The sequence below is a fragment of the Sarcophilus harrisii genome, chromosome 3 (genome assembly GCF_902635505.1).
Source record: "Sarcophilus harrisii chromosome 3, mSarHar1.11, whole genome shotgun sequence".
Taxonomy (NCBI): Eukaryota; Metazoa; Chordata; class Mammalia; order Dasyuromorphia; family Dasyuridae; genus Sarcophilus; species Sarcophilus harrisii.
Genome location: NC_045428.1, coordinates 3556512 through 3571136, shown reverse-complemented (window position 1 = coordinate 3571136; position 14625 = coordinate 3556512). Strand labels below are relative to the sequence as shown.

Sequence of the window (14625 nt, the reverse complement as noted above, 5' to 3'; positions counted from 1 at the left end):
TGTTGAAATTTTAGTCTTCAAAATTTCCTCTCTCAGGAGGAAAGAATTTGTGACCAAAGAACTCGAGATCATTTCTGATCACAAAATAGATAATTTTTATTATATTAAGTTAAAAAGCCTTTGTATAAACAAAACTAATGCAGACAAGATTAGAAGGGAAACAATAAACTGGGAAAACATTTTTAAATCCAAAGGTTCTGACAAAGGCCTCATTTCCAAGTTATGTAATTGATTCAAATTTATAAGAAATCAAGCCATTCTCCAATTGATAAATGGTCAAAGGATATGAACAGACAATTTTCAGATGAAGAAAATGAAACTATTGCTAGTCACATAAAAAAAGTGCTCCCTATGAACAGACAATGTTCAAGGGGATGTGGGGAAACTGGGACACTGATACATTGCTGGTGGAACTGTGAACAGATCCAACCATTCTGGAGAGCATTTTGGAACTATGCCCAAAAGCAGTGTTTCTACTGGGCTTATACCCCAAAGAGATCTTAAAGGAAGGAAAGGAACCCACATGTGCAAAAATGTTTGTGGCGGCCCTTTTTAATAGTGACAAGAAACTGGAAATTGAGTGGATGCCCATCGATGGAGAATGGCTGAATAAATTGTGGTATGTGAATGTTATGGAATATTATTGTTCTGTAAGAAATGACCAGCAGGATGAATACAGAGAGCCTGGGAGAGACTGACATGAACTGATGCTGAGTGAAATGAGCAGGACCACGAGATCATTGTACACGGCAACAACAAGACTATATGATGATCAACTCTGATGGACGTGGCTCTTCTCAACAATGAGATGATTAAGGCTAGTTCCAATTATTCAGTGATGAAGAGAGCCATCTACATCCAGGGAGAGGCCTGTGGGAACTGAGTGCGGATCACAACATAGCATTTTCACACTTTCTGTTGTTGTTTATTTGCACTTTATTTTCTTTCTCAGGTCTTTTTTTCCTTTTTGATCTGATTTTTTGTGCATAATTGCATAAATATGTATACATATATTGGATTTAACAAATATTTTACCATATTTAACATGTATTAGACTACCTGTTTTGTAGGGGAGGAAATGGGGGAAGGAGGGAAAAATTGGGAACAGAAAGTTTTGCAAGGGTCAATGTTGAAAAATTACCCATGCATATGTTTTCTAAATAAAAAGCTTTGATAAAAAATAAATTTAAAAAAAAGAAAAAAAGTTCATGAGAAGCCCTCTTGAAAGCCCTTACACCAGAGGTATGATTAAATAAGTACAATTTAATAATTAAAAAAAAAATTCTTCTCCCTCCTCCTCTGCCCTAAGGATGAACAAACTTGGTTCAAGTTAGAAACAGAACAACTCCAAGCCATCCTCCCCTCCAACTAAATCATACAATTATCTCACTGCACTAGAAAAACTGGATCAAAAAGGAAAAAAAAAAAATGAGAGAAAAAATAAAATGCAAACAAACAGCAACAAAAAGAGTAAAAATGCTAGGTCGTGATCCAGACTCAGCTCTCACTGTCCTCTCTCTGCGGCTCGATGGCTCTCTTCGTCGCTGAACAATTGGAACTGGTTCGAATCATCTCATTGGTGAAGAGAGCCACATCCGCCAGATTTGACCATCGTATAGTCTCGTTGCCGTGTATAAGGATCTCCTGGTTCTTCCCCCTTCTTCAGTCGGCATCAGCTCATGCAAATCTCTCCAGGCCTCTCAGGTCATCCTGCACAACATCCCATCACATTCCTAGACCACAGCCCTTCTCCAGGGGATGGGCACCCGCTCGGCTTCCAGCTTCCGGCCACTACATTCTTGCCATGTGGGTCCCTTCCCCCTTTAAGGTCCCTTTGGGACGAGGGACAGTGCGGCAAGGGCGGGCGCGGTTTGACGCCCTCCCTCCGACGGCCCAGGAAGCTCTCCGGGTGGCCGTCCAGGATGGATGCGGCCCCCCACCAGTGGGTCAGCGCCCCAGTTTCCCGCGGCCCCTCCCACCCTCCTCGTTATCTTTTCCCACCCTCTGGGCCACTCTGAGAGGTGGGTAGCGGCCCTACTCCTTCTGTTAAAAACGATTATTCACCACCTCTTTAAAGGCTGGAAGGGAGCTGAGGACAGGGGGACGGTTGTAGGCGGGATGCGCGGAGTCCTCCCCGGGCAGAGTCCTCCCAGCAGAACCCTCCCGGCAGAGCCCCACAGGCCCAGGCAGGCCCCCCCGGCGGCCCCAGAGCCCGCCCCCGCAGAGCCCCCCAGAGGCCCCGCAGAGCCCTCCCGGAGGTCGGAGGCCCCGGAGGCCCCGCGGGAAGGAGGGCCTCCCGGAGAGGCCCGGAGCCCGGAGGCCCTCCAGGCCGCCCCGGCAGGCCCACCCCGGCAGGCCCTCCCGGCCAGAGCCCCGGCAGCCCTCCCCGGCAGGTCCCGGAGAGCCCGGCAGGCCCGCCCGCAGAGCCCCCAGAGCCTCCCCGGCAGGCCCGCAGGCCGCCCCGCAAGAGCCCTCCCCGGCAGGCCCGCCCCCGGCAGCCCTCCCCGCAGGCCTCCCCGCAGGCCCGCCCCCGGAAGCCCGCCCCCGCAGGCCCTCCCCGGCAGGGCCCCGCAGGCCCGCCCCCGGCAGAGCCCTCCCCGGCAGGCCCCCCCCAAGCCCCCCCGGCATAGCCCTCCCCGGCAGGCCCTCCCGGCAGAGCCCTCCCGGCCCAGAGCCCTCCCGCAGGCCCGGCCCAGGCCACCGGCGGCTCCCTAAGCTCTGCGCAGAGCCGGGAAGCTTGCTGAGGATCCGTCACCGAGAGAAAAGATCGCGGCCCCATCGGGCTCTCCGGACACGCAGAGCCTCGGGCGAGGGCGCCCCAGCCCCAGGGGCCCGCCCGCAGGAAGGTTTTCCCGGCCTCCGGGACCGGCCGCAAGGGCCGCCGCGGGTGGGACCGCGTGCGGGAGGCGCGGGCCCGGAGGCGCGCACGGACACACGGACGCGGTCACACCGAGCTTGCCCCGCAGCGGGAGGGAGGAAAGTAGCAAGGGGAAGCGGGGCCTGAGACCGCAAACAAAAAAGTACAAGCTGCACGTCCGCGCGTGCGCCTGCGCTCTGCCTGGGGCGTCTGCTGTGCATGCGTGCGCATGTATTAATAAGTGCATCTGGCGGAAAGGTTCTTGTAGAGTGAAACACCTCTCACATAAAAAGCGTACACTTTTCTAACGGGACACATCGTGTCCTTCCGCCCCACGCCGCCTCTCTCAGCCCCTGGAGGGCCGGCGCTACAACTCGGGTTCAGAGTGTGCGCATGTCCTGCGGTTGCCGAGCCCCGCCCCCTGCTCCCACAACCGAGCGCGTGCGCTCGGCACGCTTCCGTTCTAGCTCTCCTGAGGGCGCATGCGCTCAGCGGCGCGCCCGGAACGTTTGCATCTCCGGCCCCGGCGCCCGGGGGGACGCTTTTTCCACGCCGGACGCGCTACGGAAGCCGGCCGGGCCCCCGGAAGCGGAGGCCGCTCTCCCAGCCGCGGCTGCCGCTGGATGTCCTTGCCGTCGCTGCGCGCTCCCCCCTTGGCCTGGGCCAGCCGCCGCTGACGCCCGCGGAGCAGAAGGAGCAGGAGGGGCCGGAGCCCGCGGAGGAGGAGCAGGCAGCGGCCGGAGGCCTCTCCCGGAGGCGACATGTGGCGGGCGCGCCGCGCCGCCGAGGCCTGGTGAGCCGGGGGGAGGCCCGGGGGGGGGGGCAGCGCCGGAGCCGGGGGCCTGGTGAGCCTCCAGCGCCCCCGCCGCGCGGGCCCCGCCTCCCGTTCCGCCCTCCCTTAGTCCCCTCCTCCCCACTGCGCTGTGTGCGGGCCCGGGAGGGGGGCGGGGCGTGCGGGAGCCGACCCTTCACCTTGCGGGCGGCGCTGCTTCCGGACCCTTCCCCGGGCGGGTCAGCTTCGGGCTCGGGGCGGGCCCTTCTCAGCGGCCGCGGCTCTGAGAGCGCAGCCTCCTCGGCAGGGCCGCTGCGGCCGGGGGTTATGCGCCTTTGTGCCCTGCTGGGGGTCCCTGCGTGAGGGCCTTGCTCCTGTCCCGCCGGGAGGGGGGCGGCTCCTCCAGGCCCCGGGGCTGCGTCCCGCCCGGTGCGGCCTCCCCGCAGCAGGTGTTCCAGGAGCGTCCCTCACAGCCGGGCCGGGCTTAGCGGGTGCTCTGTGGCAGAGACGCCCTGGGGGAGGGGACCCGTCCTGCAGGACCTGGGTCAGCCCCTCCGCTGGGGGGCGCCGTGGGCCCGCCCCTTCCTCCCCGGCCGGGGCCGCCAGAGCTTTGGGGGCTCCCCCGCGCGGGGCTCGGAAGGCGGGGCCTCCCCTACAGTGCAATGCTGCCGGCTCTCTCTGTGGCCCGGCCCGGGGGAACAGTGCGCGCTCCTGCCGCGGGGGCGCGGCCTCCGCCCTGGCCCCTCCCCGCCGGGGCCGTTTCCCGGGAGATCCCCCCTCCTGCTTTTCGGGTGCACCGGGCGGGGCCTTTGTTAGGGTCTGGGGGGCCACAGCCCCCGCCGGGCAGGTTGTCTCAGGGTCTGGGGCCCCCTGCCCCTCCCCCAGGGGATCCTGTCTCACAGGCGGCCCCGCCCCCAGGCTCCCTCTCCGGCCTGGGACGGGGGCGTCGCCCTCTTAGCTCAGCGCCCACAAGGGGGCACCTAGCGGGGCTCGCAGCCGGCGTCCGTGTGCGGGGCGACCCTCCCTCCTCCGCCTCCCCCGGCGCGGGCGCTCGGGCAGAGGGGGCTGCTCGGGGAAGGGGACCCGGGATGGGCCCCAGAGGAGCCCCATGGGAGAGGGCCGAGGTCCTGGGGCGGAGCCGCCGCTGGATCCGAGGAGAGGAGTTTGCATCGGCAGGGGGAGAAATTCCCTGTCGGACCTTGAGGCTGCAGCCCCCGTGGGGCGCCGGCTCTGGGGCCAGGGCCCCGCCTGATGCTGTCACTGGTCACCGGCCCGGCTCGCGGGGCCTTGGTGGGGGAAGATCCGAGAGGGCTGTGCCGGCCGTGGGGAGCCCGGATCGCTCTGCACGGCTCAGGGACCGGGGAGCCCGGAGCACCATCAGCCCCTCAGGGGAGCCCGGAGCACCATCCATGGGGATCCTGGAGCACAGCTGGCCCTGCGCAGGGAGCCCGGAGCACCATCAGCCCCTCAGGGGAGCCTGGAGCACCATCCATGGGGAGCCTGGAGCACCATCCATGGGGATCCTGGAGCACAGCTGGCCCTGCGCGGGGAGCCCGGAGCACCATCAGCCCCTCAGGGGAGCCCGGAGCACCATCCATGGGGATCCTGGAGCACAGCTGGCCCTGCGCAGGGAGCCCGGAGCACCATCAGCCCCTCAGGGGAGCCTGGAGCACCATCCATGGGGATCCTGGAGCACAGCTGGCCCTGCGCGGGGAGCCCGGAGCACCATCAGCCCCTCAGGGGAGCCCGGAGCACCATCCATGGGGATCCTGGAGCACAGCTGGCCCTGCGCAGGGAGCCCGGAGCGCCGGAGCCCGGTGTCTGGACCGGAAGGAAAGGCCGGCTGTTTGCCGCTGCAGTGGGAGAGAGGCGTAGAAATGCAACAGATTGTGCACGGGGCTGTTGAGGACGGGCCAGGGAGATAACGGGGGCAGTAATTTAGTGACAGAGTCCAGCTGTGGTTCGGACGCTACCCTCCCCCTACAGCCGTTTCCATCCTGTCGAGGCAGCAGCGCCGTAAGGCTCCCGCCGGGGCCGAGACGCTTCATGCCGGGGCCCAAAGGGGAAACGCTCAGCTTCTGTGCTCAGAGTTTGTAGGAGGGGTGGCCGAGGGCGCCGTGCAGCCCGTTGGGAGCCGAGACTGGCCGAGGGGCAGGGCTGCCCGGGGCAGAGCCGCGGCCGGCTCCCTCTTCTCCGAGCGCGGACCCGGGGCCTGCAGTCTCCGGGTGTCACCCAGCCAAGGGCCGGGGGAAGGTCCCCCCAGAGCGGCGGGGGCGGGGCACTCCCTCACCAGCAAAGCCCGGCTCTGTTGGGAGCCAGCAGGGGCACCAGGGCGCGGCGGGCTGGCTAGCGAGGGTCCGAACCGGCCCAAACACCAGGTTTTATGTCAAGGTCACAAAGAATCAAGGTCGCCCATCCACGCCGGGGCCGGGCCTCTGTGAGGGAAGTTTGTGAGGAGGCCGAGTCCTAGAGGAGGCAGCGGCTGGGCCGGGGGAGGACTGGGCACTGCCGGGGGAGGATCACACTCTGCCGGAGGAGGACCGGGCGCTGCCGTGGGAGGATTGGGTTGTGCCGGGGGAGGACCGCGCTCTGCTGGAGGAGGATCGGGCTCTGCTGGAGGAGGATCGGGCTTTGCTGGAGGAGGACCGGGCACTGCCGTGGGAGGACCGGGCTCTGCCGGGGGAGGACCGGGCTCTGTCAGGATGGGGCTGGGCTCTGCCAGGAGAGGACCGCGCTGTGCCAGGGGAGGACCGGGCTCTGTCAGGATGGGGCTGGGCTCTGCCAGGGGAGGACCGCGCTGTGCCAGGGGAGGATCGGGCTCTGCTGGAGGAGGACCGGGCGCTGCCGTGGGAGGACCGGGCTCTGCCGGGGGAGGACCACGCTGTGCCAGGGGAGGACCGCGCTGTGCCAGGGGAGGGTCGGGCCCTGTGGCCCCAGAGTCGGGACTTCCTGCCCCCCAGCTTCTCCTTGCCCTTCAGGGTCCGGTCAGAGCTTGCCGAGTATGGGCTGCGGGCACTGCCTCCAGCTGTCACTGCCGTTCTCGGGCAGAGGAAGTCTTGGCTGGGGCCCCCGTTTAACCCTCTGCTCCCCCTTGTTTTCAGTGAGGCCTGCCGGAGCCTGCTGAGCGCTGGCTGCGCCGTCAGAGGCGCGCTCTCCCTGCCGAGGCCGCGCCTCGTGTCCCGGAGCCTCCACCACCCGCGCCCCCCCATGGCGAGGCCTCTGCGGGCCCAGCTCCAGGGCTCCTGTCAGTCCTTCTCCTCCCTCAGCCACCTCCCGCTCCGAAGATGGAAGCTCTCTCCGGCCAAGCCCAGCTACCAGTCGCGGAGGCACTTCTGGCCGGCCCGCCTGGCGGCCAGGCTCCTGCGGCTCCGCTACCTGCTCCTGGGGTCGGCGGTGGGCGGCGGCTACACAGCCAAGAAGGTGAGGGGGGCGGCCGGGCCCAACGGCTGCCTCGGGGGACGCCCCGCCTTGGGTCCCGAGCTTGTTTTCTCTGAGATGGGGCCCAGTTAGTTGGAGTACAAAGGTGGGAGCTCCGACCCCGCCCCCAGAGTGCCCGGCACGTGGCTCCCAGCAGCCATTCTGAGGGATGTCCCCAGGCTGTCAAACGCTTGGCAGAGGCGGGCACAGATGGTCCCGATCCCGTGGGGGCCGCTCTGGGTGCCCCGTTGTGCAGGTGCAGGGCCTTGCTCAGTCAGGGCTTGTACCCAGCCTTCCTGCCCCGGGCACAGGGCTCTCCCCCCACCCCCACCCGTGCTCGTGGAGAGGCTCTCGGTCGCACTGTCCAGGCCTGGGGTGGCCTTCAAGCTTCTTCCCAGGGCTGAGCACAAGGGGGGATTTCGGGCAGTTCACGGAAATTCTAGAATCTCAGGCCTAGGTCGGATGCCAGCCAGACACTTGGCTCTCGCCGTCCTGGGGAAGGAGGCATTGGCCGGGCGGCTGGTTGGGATCCGAACTCGGCTCTCGAGATGGACGTCCACCCCCCGGGGGTGGGAGGAGGGGTGGGGGAATGCGTCCTTGTTCCTGGGAGAACTTGTGAGATCCCTGTTCACACCGAGAGCTCAGACTCGCTCTGTCGGGGAGCCAGTGCGCGCTCAAGCCTCGGGGGGACGCCCGGTCTCACTGAAGGGGCCTTTTGTCTTCTAGACCTTCGACCAGTGGAAGGACATGATGCCCGACCTCAGCGACTACAAGTGGATCGTGCCTGACTTTGTGTGGCAGCTGGACGAGTACATCGACCTGGGTGGGTGCCCTCGCCCCGCCCCCACTCAGACCTCACGGGACCTGACCGGGGGTGGTTGGGCCGCAGAGGTCCCAGGGGTGCGATGGCCGGAGGCCAGGCTTGAGCTTTGCTTGGTTTTGGTGCTATTTAAATGGGGGGCCGGAAGTGGCCGCTCCTTCCTTTCCAGTGACTAATGACACTCAGAGAATGTGTGTGCTTCCTGTGCTCAGGACAGTGTTGTGCTTCAGGTGTCAGTCTGCACGTGGCCTTTTCTCGGGACACCCCCTCCTCACACAGACCCCTGTGCCATAGACCCAGCCGAGGCTTCCCGAGGGCTTAGCAAGCTCCACTCCCAGCATTCTCTCTGTCTTTCTGTCTTTCTCCTCTCTGTCTGTCTCTGTGTCACGCACACACACACACACGAAAGACCCATTTGATTCCAGTGATTTCAGGAGTGTACGATGATATTTAAGCTTCCTTTGGTGAGTTGCTCCTTCTCTTTTCCATCGGTTGCTCTGGTTTTCGGGCAATAGCAGATGTTTTTGATGGCTGTTGCTCTAAGCCATTCCTTCCTACCTTTGATACTCTAGCTCTTTTCTTCCTCCTGTCTTCCAACAGTTACATGGAGGCGCTGCCCCATGTGCAGGTCCAAGTCTGGTTCTTGTTCCCTTTGCTGGGGGCTGGAGGGAGCAGCCACGGCCCTGGTCAGAGGCGAGCACTATCTCTGGGCCGTCCCTGACAGGCTTCCTCTTTCCACTTCTCCAGAGAAGCTCAGTAAGGCCCTTCCAGATTCAGAGGCCTTGGCAAAGCTGATTCCAGACCTGGACAAGCTGGCAGGAAGCTTCAGCCTGCTCAAGGACTTCTTCTCCACAGGTGAGGTTTGCACATGCCTAAGGTCACACCTTGGGAGGAGAATGGACTCCAGGGCCGAGCCACTGCTCCAAAAGGGGACTTAAAACTTTCTCCTCAGATTAACGGGCATAGGGAAGCCGGCCGGCTGATCTTTGAAAAGAATCAGAGCTAAACAGGGCAGGGTTAGCCAGAATATGCTCTTGAGGTTTTTTCTTTGTCTTTAATTGTTAATTCAAAATGTAGGGATTAAAATTATCCCACTACAGTAAAAGAGACTGAGACAGAGCTCTGAGCAAACGCCATTTTATAAAAGGGTCCATGATCCCCTGTAGTGGAGGGAACCTCAGAGCTTCCTCACGATCTGAGGTGCCTCCTCCTTCCCAAGCCCTGTGCATCCCAGAGCAGACAGTCATGTGATAATCATGTGATACATAAGTTAAAATAAGCACAGTAACATGTTTCAGGGACCCAGGAATATCTCCACACAACCTCCCCTAAGGTCGGGCAGGAGGAAGTGGTTCAGGCTATCAGTGACCTGAGTGGTCCCAAGCTGGTCACCTGCACCTTTAGAACAAGGGATTGGTCCGGAGGTACAGAAATATTTTGGGATTTTCCACGTAGTTGTGATCTCTGCCCCGCTGGGCTTGGTCACCATGACAAGGCAGAACGAGGGTGGAGGGCCTGTGGTTAACTTATTATAGTTACTTAGAATCTGCAGCTCACAGCTCTGGGTCTTATGGACAGAACTTGGATATGCTTCTATCAAATTGATTAATACTGACTGGAATAGAGGAGGGGTCTCACAATTTCCCGCTTCATTCTACAGGAAGACCCCAGTCTTTCTATGGATCATTACAATCTAAATGCATGGAGGGCGGTCCTCCGTGGGTAAGGTACTGAGAGGCACAAGGGTGACATTAGAGAAACAGCTTACAACATACTGATTGGGTTTCATTGGATCCAATATTAGCTCATCATATCCTAAATACACAATGAATGTCTGAGGTGACTCACTAACCCACGAGAGAGAGGAGAGAGGGATCCTGGTCAAACGTGCCCTATAAGGTACAGAAATTGGGGGCCCATAGGGCATTTGATCTAGCACAGCAACACAAGCATTGTCTGTCCTGTGTGTGTTTGTGGAAAAGACAGTTTAACAAAGAGCTACTCTATTATAGTGTTGCAAGGCCTCGAATGCAGTCCTTGGGTCCTCTGGAGATCTCTCTTAGGAATACTGGAAGAACTGGGGCTTCAGAGGATTAACTTTGCCAGTTCAGGTCACTTGCAGAGGCCCTCTTTTCTGTTAAAAATCTCTGACAAAATAGATCTTCCATTAATTTTAGGGAGGTCTAAAATTTTAGACTAAATAGCTCAAACCTTATACCTGTATCTTGTTGTAATAGCTCAGATACCTCCAGTATTAACTTTTGAAATAAAGATTTTATATTGATAACCTTCCCTGGTGATAACAATTGTTTCATAGAAACAAAATAGGGACATTTTACATTAAGAGAAAAATACATTTCTAGCTTCGTGTCAGTTCCAGGCTAGAACCGGAAGCAGTTGTTGTTTGGGGAGGGTGGGGGGGTGGGATTGGTTTATTTCTTTTTTTGAGATTTTTACAATAGCATTTAATAAGCCATTATGTTTGATGTGTCCTTTAAAATGTGGGAAATTTAAGGACTTTTGGTTATTTTTACAGATCTCATAATTTCATTTAATATTTTATGTCTGATGGGGAGTGTGATCTCTCTTTTTTTTTTGGAGCACTTTGGGATTTATCTTTAGTCAGAGTCCCATGTCAGGATTTGCTTGGTGTCCTCAGGTTGCTTGTTTAAAAGCGGCAAACAACAGGTTAAATAAACTGCAGTTCTAACCACATTTACTCTTTGCTGAAGATAGTCTAAAATTTGCCTTCTACTAATAAATATTCCTTCCTGCAACAAACTTATCCCAACTTTAAATAGTTTTTTAAGTATCCCTTTATTCTACATTAAAATTAAAATCAGTTTCACATATTGATACCCCCGAACTTCAGACTTAAGAGATTAGGTAGCTGACACTTCTCTAGACTTAGCAAATGGGTTTTCTTTTTTAAATTCTGAGTTGTAGAACTATTTGAGCTCACAAAGATTTTAAGCGAATTTCTCCTATAACATTTCTTAAGGTTTTATTTTAATACTTCCGTGAATTCGTATTTCACTAAATCCCTCCTAAACATGTCATAGCTGTGATGAAACAGTTCTTCCAATGCAGACTTTAGCTTTAAATCAATCCTTAATCATTTAAAAGGTCCCGTTAAAGAATAACTGATCTGTGATTTTTTTTTTGCTGTTGTTATTGTTGTTTTCATTAAATCTACAGTGTGGTAGTACCCATAAACTCATCAAAATACTTTATAAAGCTATCTCAAACTATAATTTAGAAATGGAAGAAACTTTGATTATTCTGTTTTTGGTTTTTCACAAAACTTGGTTTCTAATCTTTTTTGGTGGGGGAGGGGTAATCTTAGTTTTCATTTCTGTATCTGTCTTCTCATTGATTTCCAATGAAAATGGAGAAAAAATTAGATATTTGTTGTCTTTTAAGCCTTTTTTGAAAGTTAATTATTTTTATAGTTTGTTTCTTTTGGTTGACTATGACAAAAGAAAAGGCTTAGGTGAAAACCTGTTAGCCATGGTTTAGCACAAAGCATAAACAAATCAGACAGATTTTTCTTATTCTCTTAAAAGATTTTCCTGATTATATAAGGTTCATTTCTATCTGAAGTAAACTTTGTATCATCATTTACAAAACAGACACACACATCACAGAATCAGGCCTGAACTTCTAAGTTTTTCTCCAGGAGATTTTGATCAAGATCTTGCCTCTCTCGTCTATTTTTAGGGTACTTTGTATTTAGGCCCTAATATTCGTTCCTCATAGATAGAAGAGCTGGTTAAAGTTGCATTTCTCTAGACTTTTTTTCCCCCCAAAGAAAAATCACAGAAAGAAAAACTGAGAATGATGAAGAATTTGGCAATACCTGTTGTTCGTTTGCTCTGAGACGATTTGGGGAGATTGTTCAGTAAAATTCTGTAACTTTCCAAGTAATCAAAAATGCCATGCGTTGGCCAGAGCAGTTTTTTAAACTTTTTGTACAAGTAAACTTGGCCCAGCTTACTAGCTCTTTGTTTAGTCATCCCCCACGCGGAGTCAGACTCATGGGCTGGTTTTCCAGAAGCCTTCCACAGTAAAGTACGCGTTGGGGGAAGAGCTTGGGGGAGAAAGAAGAAAGCGGTATCAGTAAGCACCCGTTACGTGCAGGCCCTGTCCTCGGTGCTTTGTAAGGGCGGCCGTGGTGACCGTCACAACAACCATCTGAGCCGTGTCTCTTTACAGAGAGGGAAACTGAGGCCAGCGGAGGGTGAGAGCTTGGCCAGGAGCTCGGCTCCCCGTGTCCACGTTCATTTCACGTTATTTTTCGTTTCCCCTTTTGCTGACTTTTCACAGGTGACAAATGGGTTAGTGAAGTCGTAGGAGCTTCTGACCTTCTGTTGTTAGGTGTGTACAAAGCGCTCTGCTGACCTTCGTGCTTCTCCGTGTTTCTGACACACTAATTACAAATCAAACTGGGAGTGCTGCTCTGATAATCCTCCTCGATTCCGGAACCCAGAATTGTCTCCGGCAAACTTGGTGACGGCGAAGTCGTTCCCTCGTGGGAGAACAAATTCTTAATTATGTGCCTCGATAGTAAACTATTTCCCCAATCCTTTGCTTGGCCCAAGCATCCTCCACAGAGCTCTCCGTATCAATGTGAAAAGTAATTTGGGGGCGTCTCGTCTGCTTTGTTGTGGCTGGCATTTAAAATTTGGCCTTTGCCCTCTGTCATTTTTTATAGCAATATCTGTTCTTACGCTGGCAGAACTGCCCATGTTACCAGCAGTGAGCCTAACTCAAGGTTACTTGTTTATTCTCTGTTGGAATGACTTGCCATGTTTTCTCAAAGTGCTGAGGTCACTTTGCATCTCTGAGTAATTGGCTGGGCATTTTTCCTGAGAAAACGGAACAATCTCGGGCAGGGCATCGACTGCTTTTAGCCCGGATGATAAGTTGCTCTCGGACTAACTTCCAGACGAGGTCTGGGTTTGGGAGCGGGTTGCGGAGGGGTCACAGGTGTACGTGCTTGTCTTCCAGGGACCTCGGGAGAAACGGCGTTTCGAGCCACAGACGCGTCCGAAAGCGACAGGCAGTTTAAAAAGGTAAGAGGGAAAAGAAAGCCCTGTCTGTGTGGGTGCTTGGGAGGGCACAGGAGCGCTCCCCTGGTAACAAGCCACCTGCTGAGAAAGACTCCCCCAGGCAGCTGCTCTTTGAGATGTCCTTCTGGAGGATTAGTGCCAGTGTCATGACTCAGGTGTCTTTTGTGTTTTGGGAAGGACGTGGGTTCATGGGCATGGGAATTCTGGATGGGGAAATGCCTCCCCTTGTTTCGGTTGGCATTCATTAAACTGGAGAGGGCCAGGGCCTGCCTGCCCTGCCTCTTGTGAGCTCAAAAGTAGATCCAAAAGCCTGCAGACATTTTCCTTTGGGGGCAAAATGTTCATGTTAAAGATTTCCATGAAAGACATTTTTTTGGAAATAGGTTTTGAATGAATAGCTTTTTATTTAAAAATTAGATATTTGTTATTTTCTTTTTGCAGTGAAATATTTCAGTGCAGCATTTTTGAAAGGTTCCTGGTATTAATCACAGGGGAGGGAAAGTGGGATCTCCTGTGTGATGGCGATGCCCCGCGGGCTTTCAGTTTGGGAAAGCAGAAGTTCAGAGGAGAGGTTTTTGTTCCTCCTCGTCTTTCACTCCCTTTCAGTTTGGTTTTAGACAGTACTGGAAGGCACATGTGTTATGATTATCTGGACTGTGGAGGAGGGAAATGGCAATCAGACAGGTGGAGCTGTAAGGCTCTAAGAAGGGTGTCCCGGGGAGCTGAGGCCCCAAGATTTCAGGGCTCATGTTGGGCTGTGCAGGCAGCAGCTGTCCACCATCTTTGATTTGCATCCCTTATCCTTGGGAACCTAAAGGACATCTTGCCCAGAATCCTTGTACCTCAGTTCCCTTCAGGGTCTAGAATCGGGTAGATGAGTTGCCCTCCTGTTTGGGGGGCTGAAGTTGGTGGCAAACTCTTGACTTGGGTAGAGATCTGTTCATGCGCTCTGGGCTCAGTGAGACGTTCTGGGAGGAGGGAACAGGAACACAGCACAGAAGGGAGATGGCAGCTCAGGTCAGAGGCAACGGTGGGGAGGCATGTTTCTTGCTTTAGTTACATGTGGTGTTTTGCCTCCTTACTTATTTCAAATTAGTTCTTTATTAAAATGCATTTTGTTGGCATAAAATTTTTATTTAATTATGACACGTCCACAAAATGCTTCACAAATTTCCCCATCTTTTTATGACAATTAGTTTTAGACATGAAGATACTTCATTGCAGGTTACCCCGTGTGACAGTGAATCATGTTTGGGCACAAAGTCTCTATTGACCAGAGATTTCTGGGCCCCCGCCAGTGGTCTTCATTATTCAGGCAATTCTGTTCATAGCACAGAAAGCACTGGACAATCCCCTGGAGGATTATGTAATGGGTGCCTATGATTGTAAGATTGAGGTGTTAGTGGCCCTGACTGGTCTGAAACGGCCCAGAAGATAGGACCGGGCAGAGCAGCAAGCCGGTGAGTGCAGAGTGAGATCTGGCAGCCATCTGACTTCGCTCATATGTCTGACCCTGGCCTGATTGCCTCCTGCACCCACGGGGCCTCAGCCAGAAGTAGAATCCACAAGAAGGAATGGCCGGGAAGGAAGGCAAGACCTGGGACCTGCTAAAACGACCAGCATCTGCTAAAAGAGCGGCTCTGGACAATCTGCAGATAAGCATTCGTCCTCGAACCGACCACGTTGG

The 14625-nt window shown here is 55.3% G+C and overlaps 1 protein-coding gene across 1 annotated transcript in view; it reads left to right on the top strand.

Annotated features, from left to right (window-relative positions):
- Window positions 1-3348: 3348 nt before the first annotated feature.
- The window catches only part of OPA1 (OPA1 mitochondrial dynamin like GTPase), a 52057-nt gene continuing 40780 nt past the window's right edge, over window positions 3349-14625 (top strand). The window contains exons 1-6 of the mRNA XM_031961104.1: window positions 3349-3650; window positions 6731-7049; window positions 7773-7869; window positions 8614-8721; window positions 12193-12243; window positions 12877-12941. Of these exons, the coding sequence (XP_031816964.1) occupies window positions 3619-3650; window positions 6731-7049; window positions 7773-7869; window positions 8614-8721; window positions 12193-12243; window positions 12877-12941 (672 nt within the window). The 5' untranslated portion in view covers window positions 3349-3618. The remainder of the gene's footprint in view (window positions 3651-6730; window positions 7050-7772; window positions 7870-8613; window positions 8722-12192; window positions 12244-12876; window positions 12942-14625) is intronic.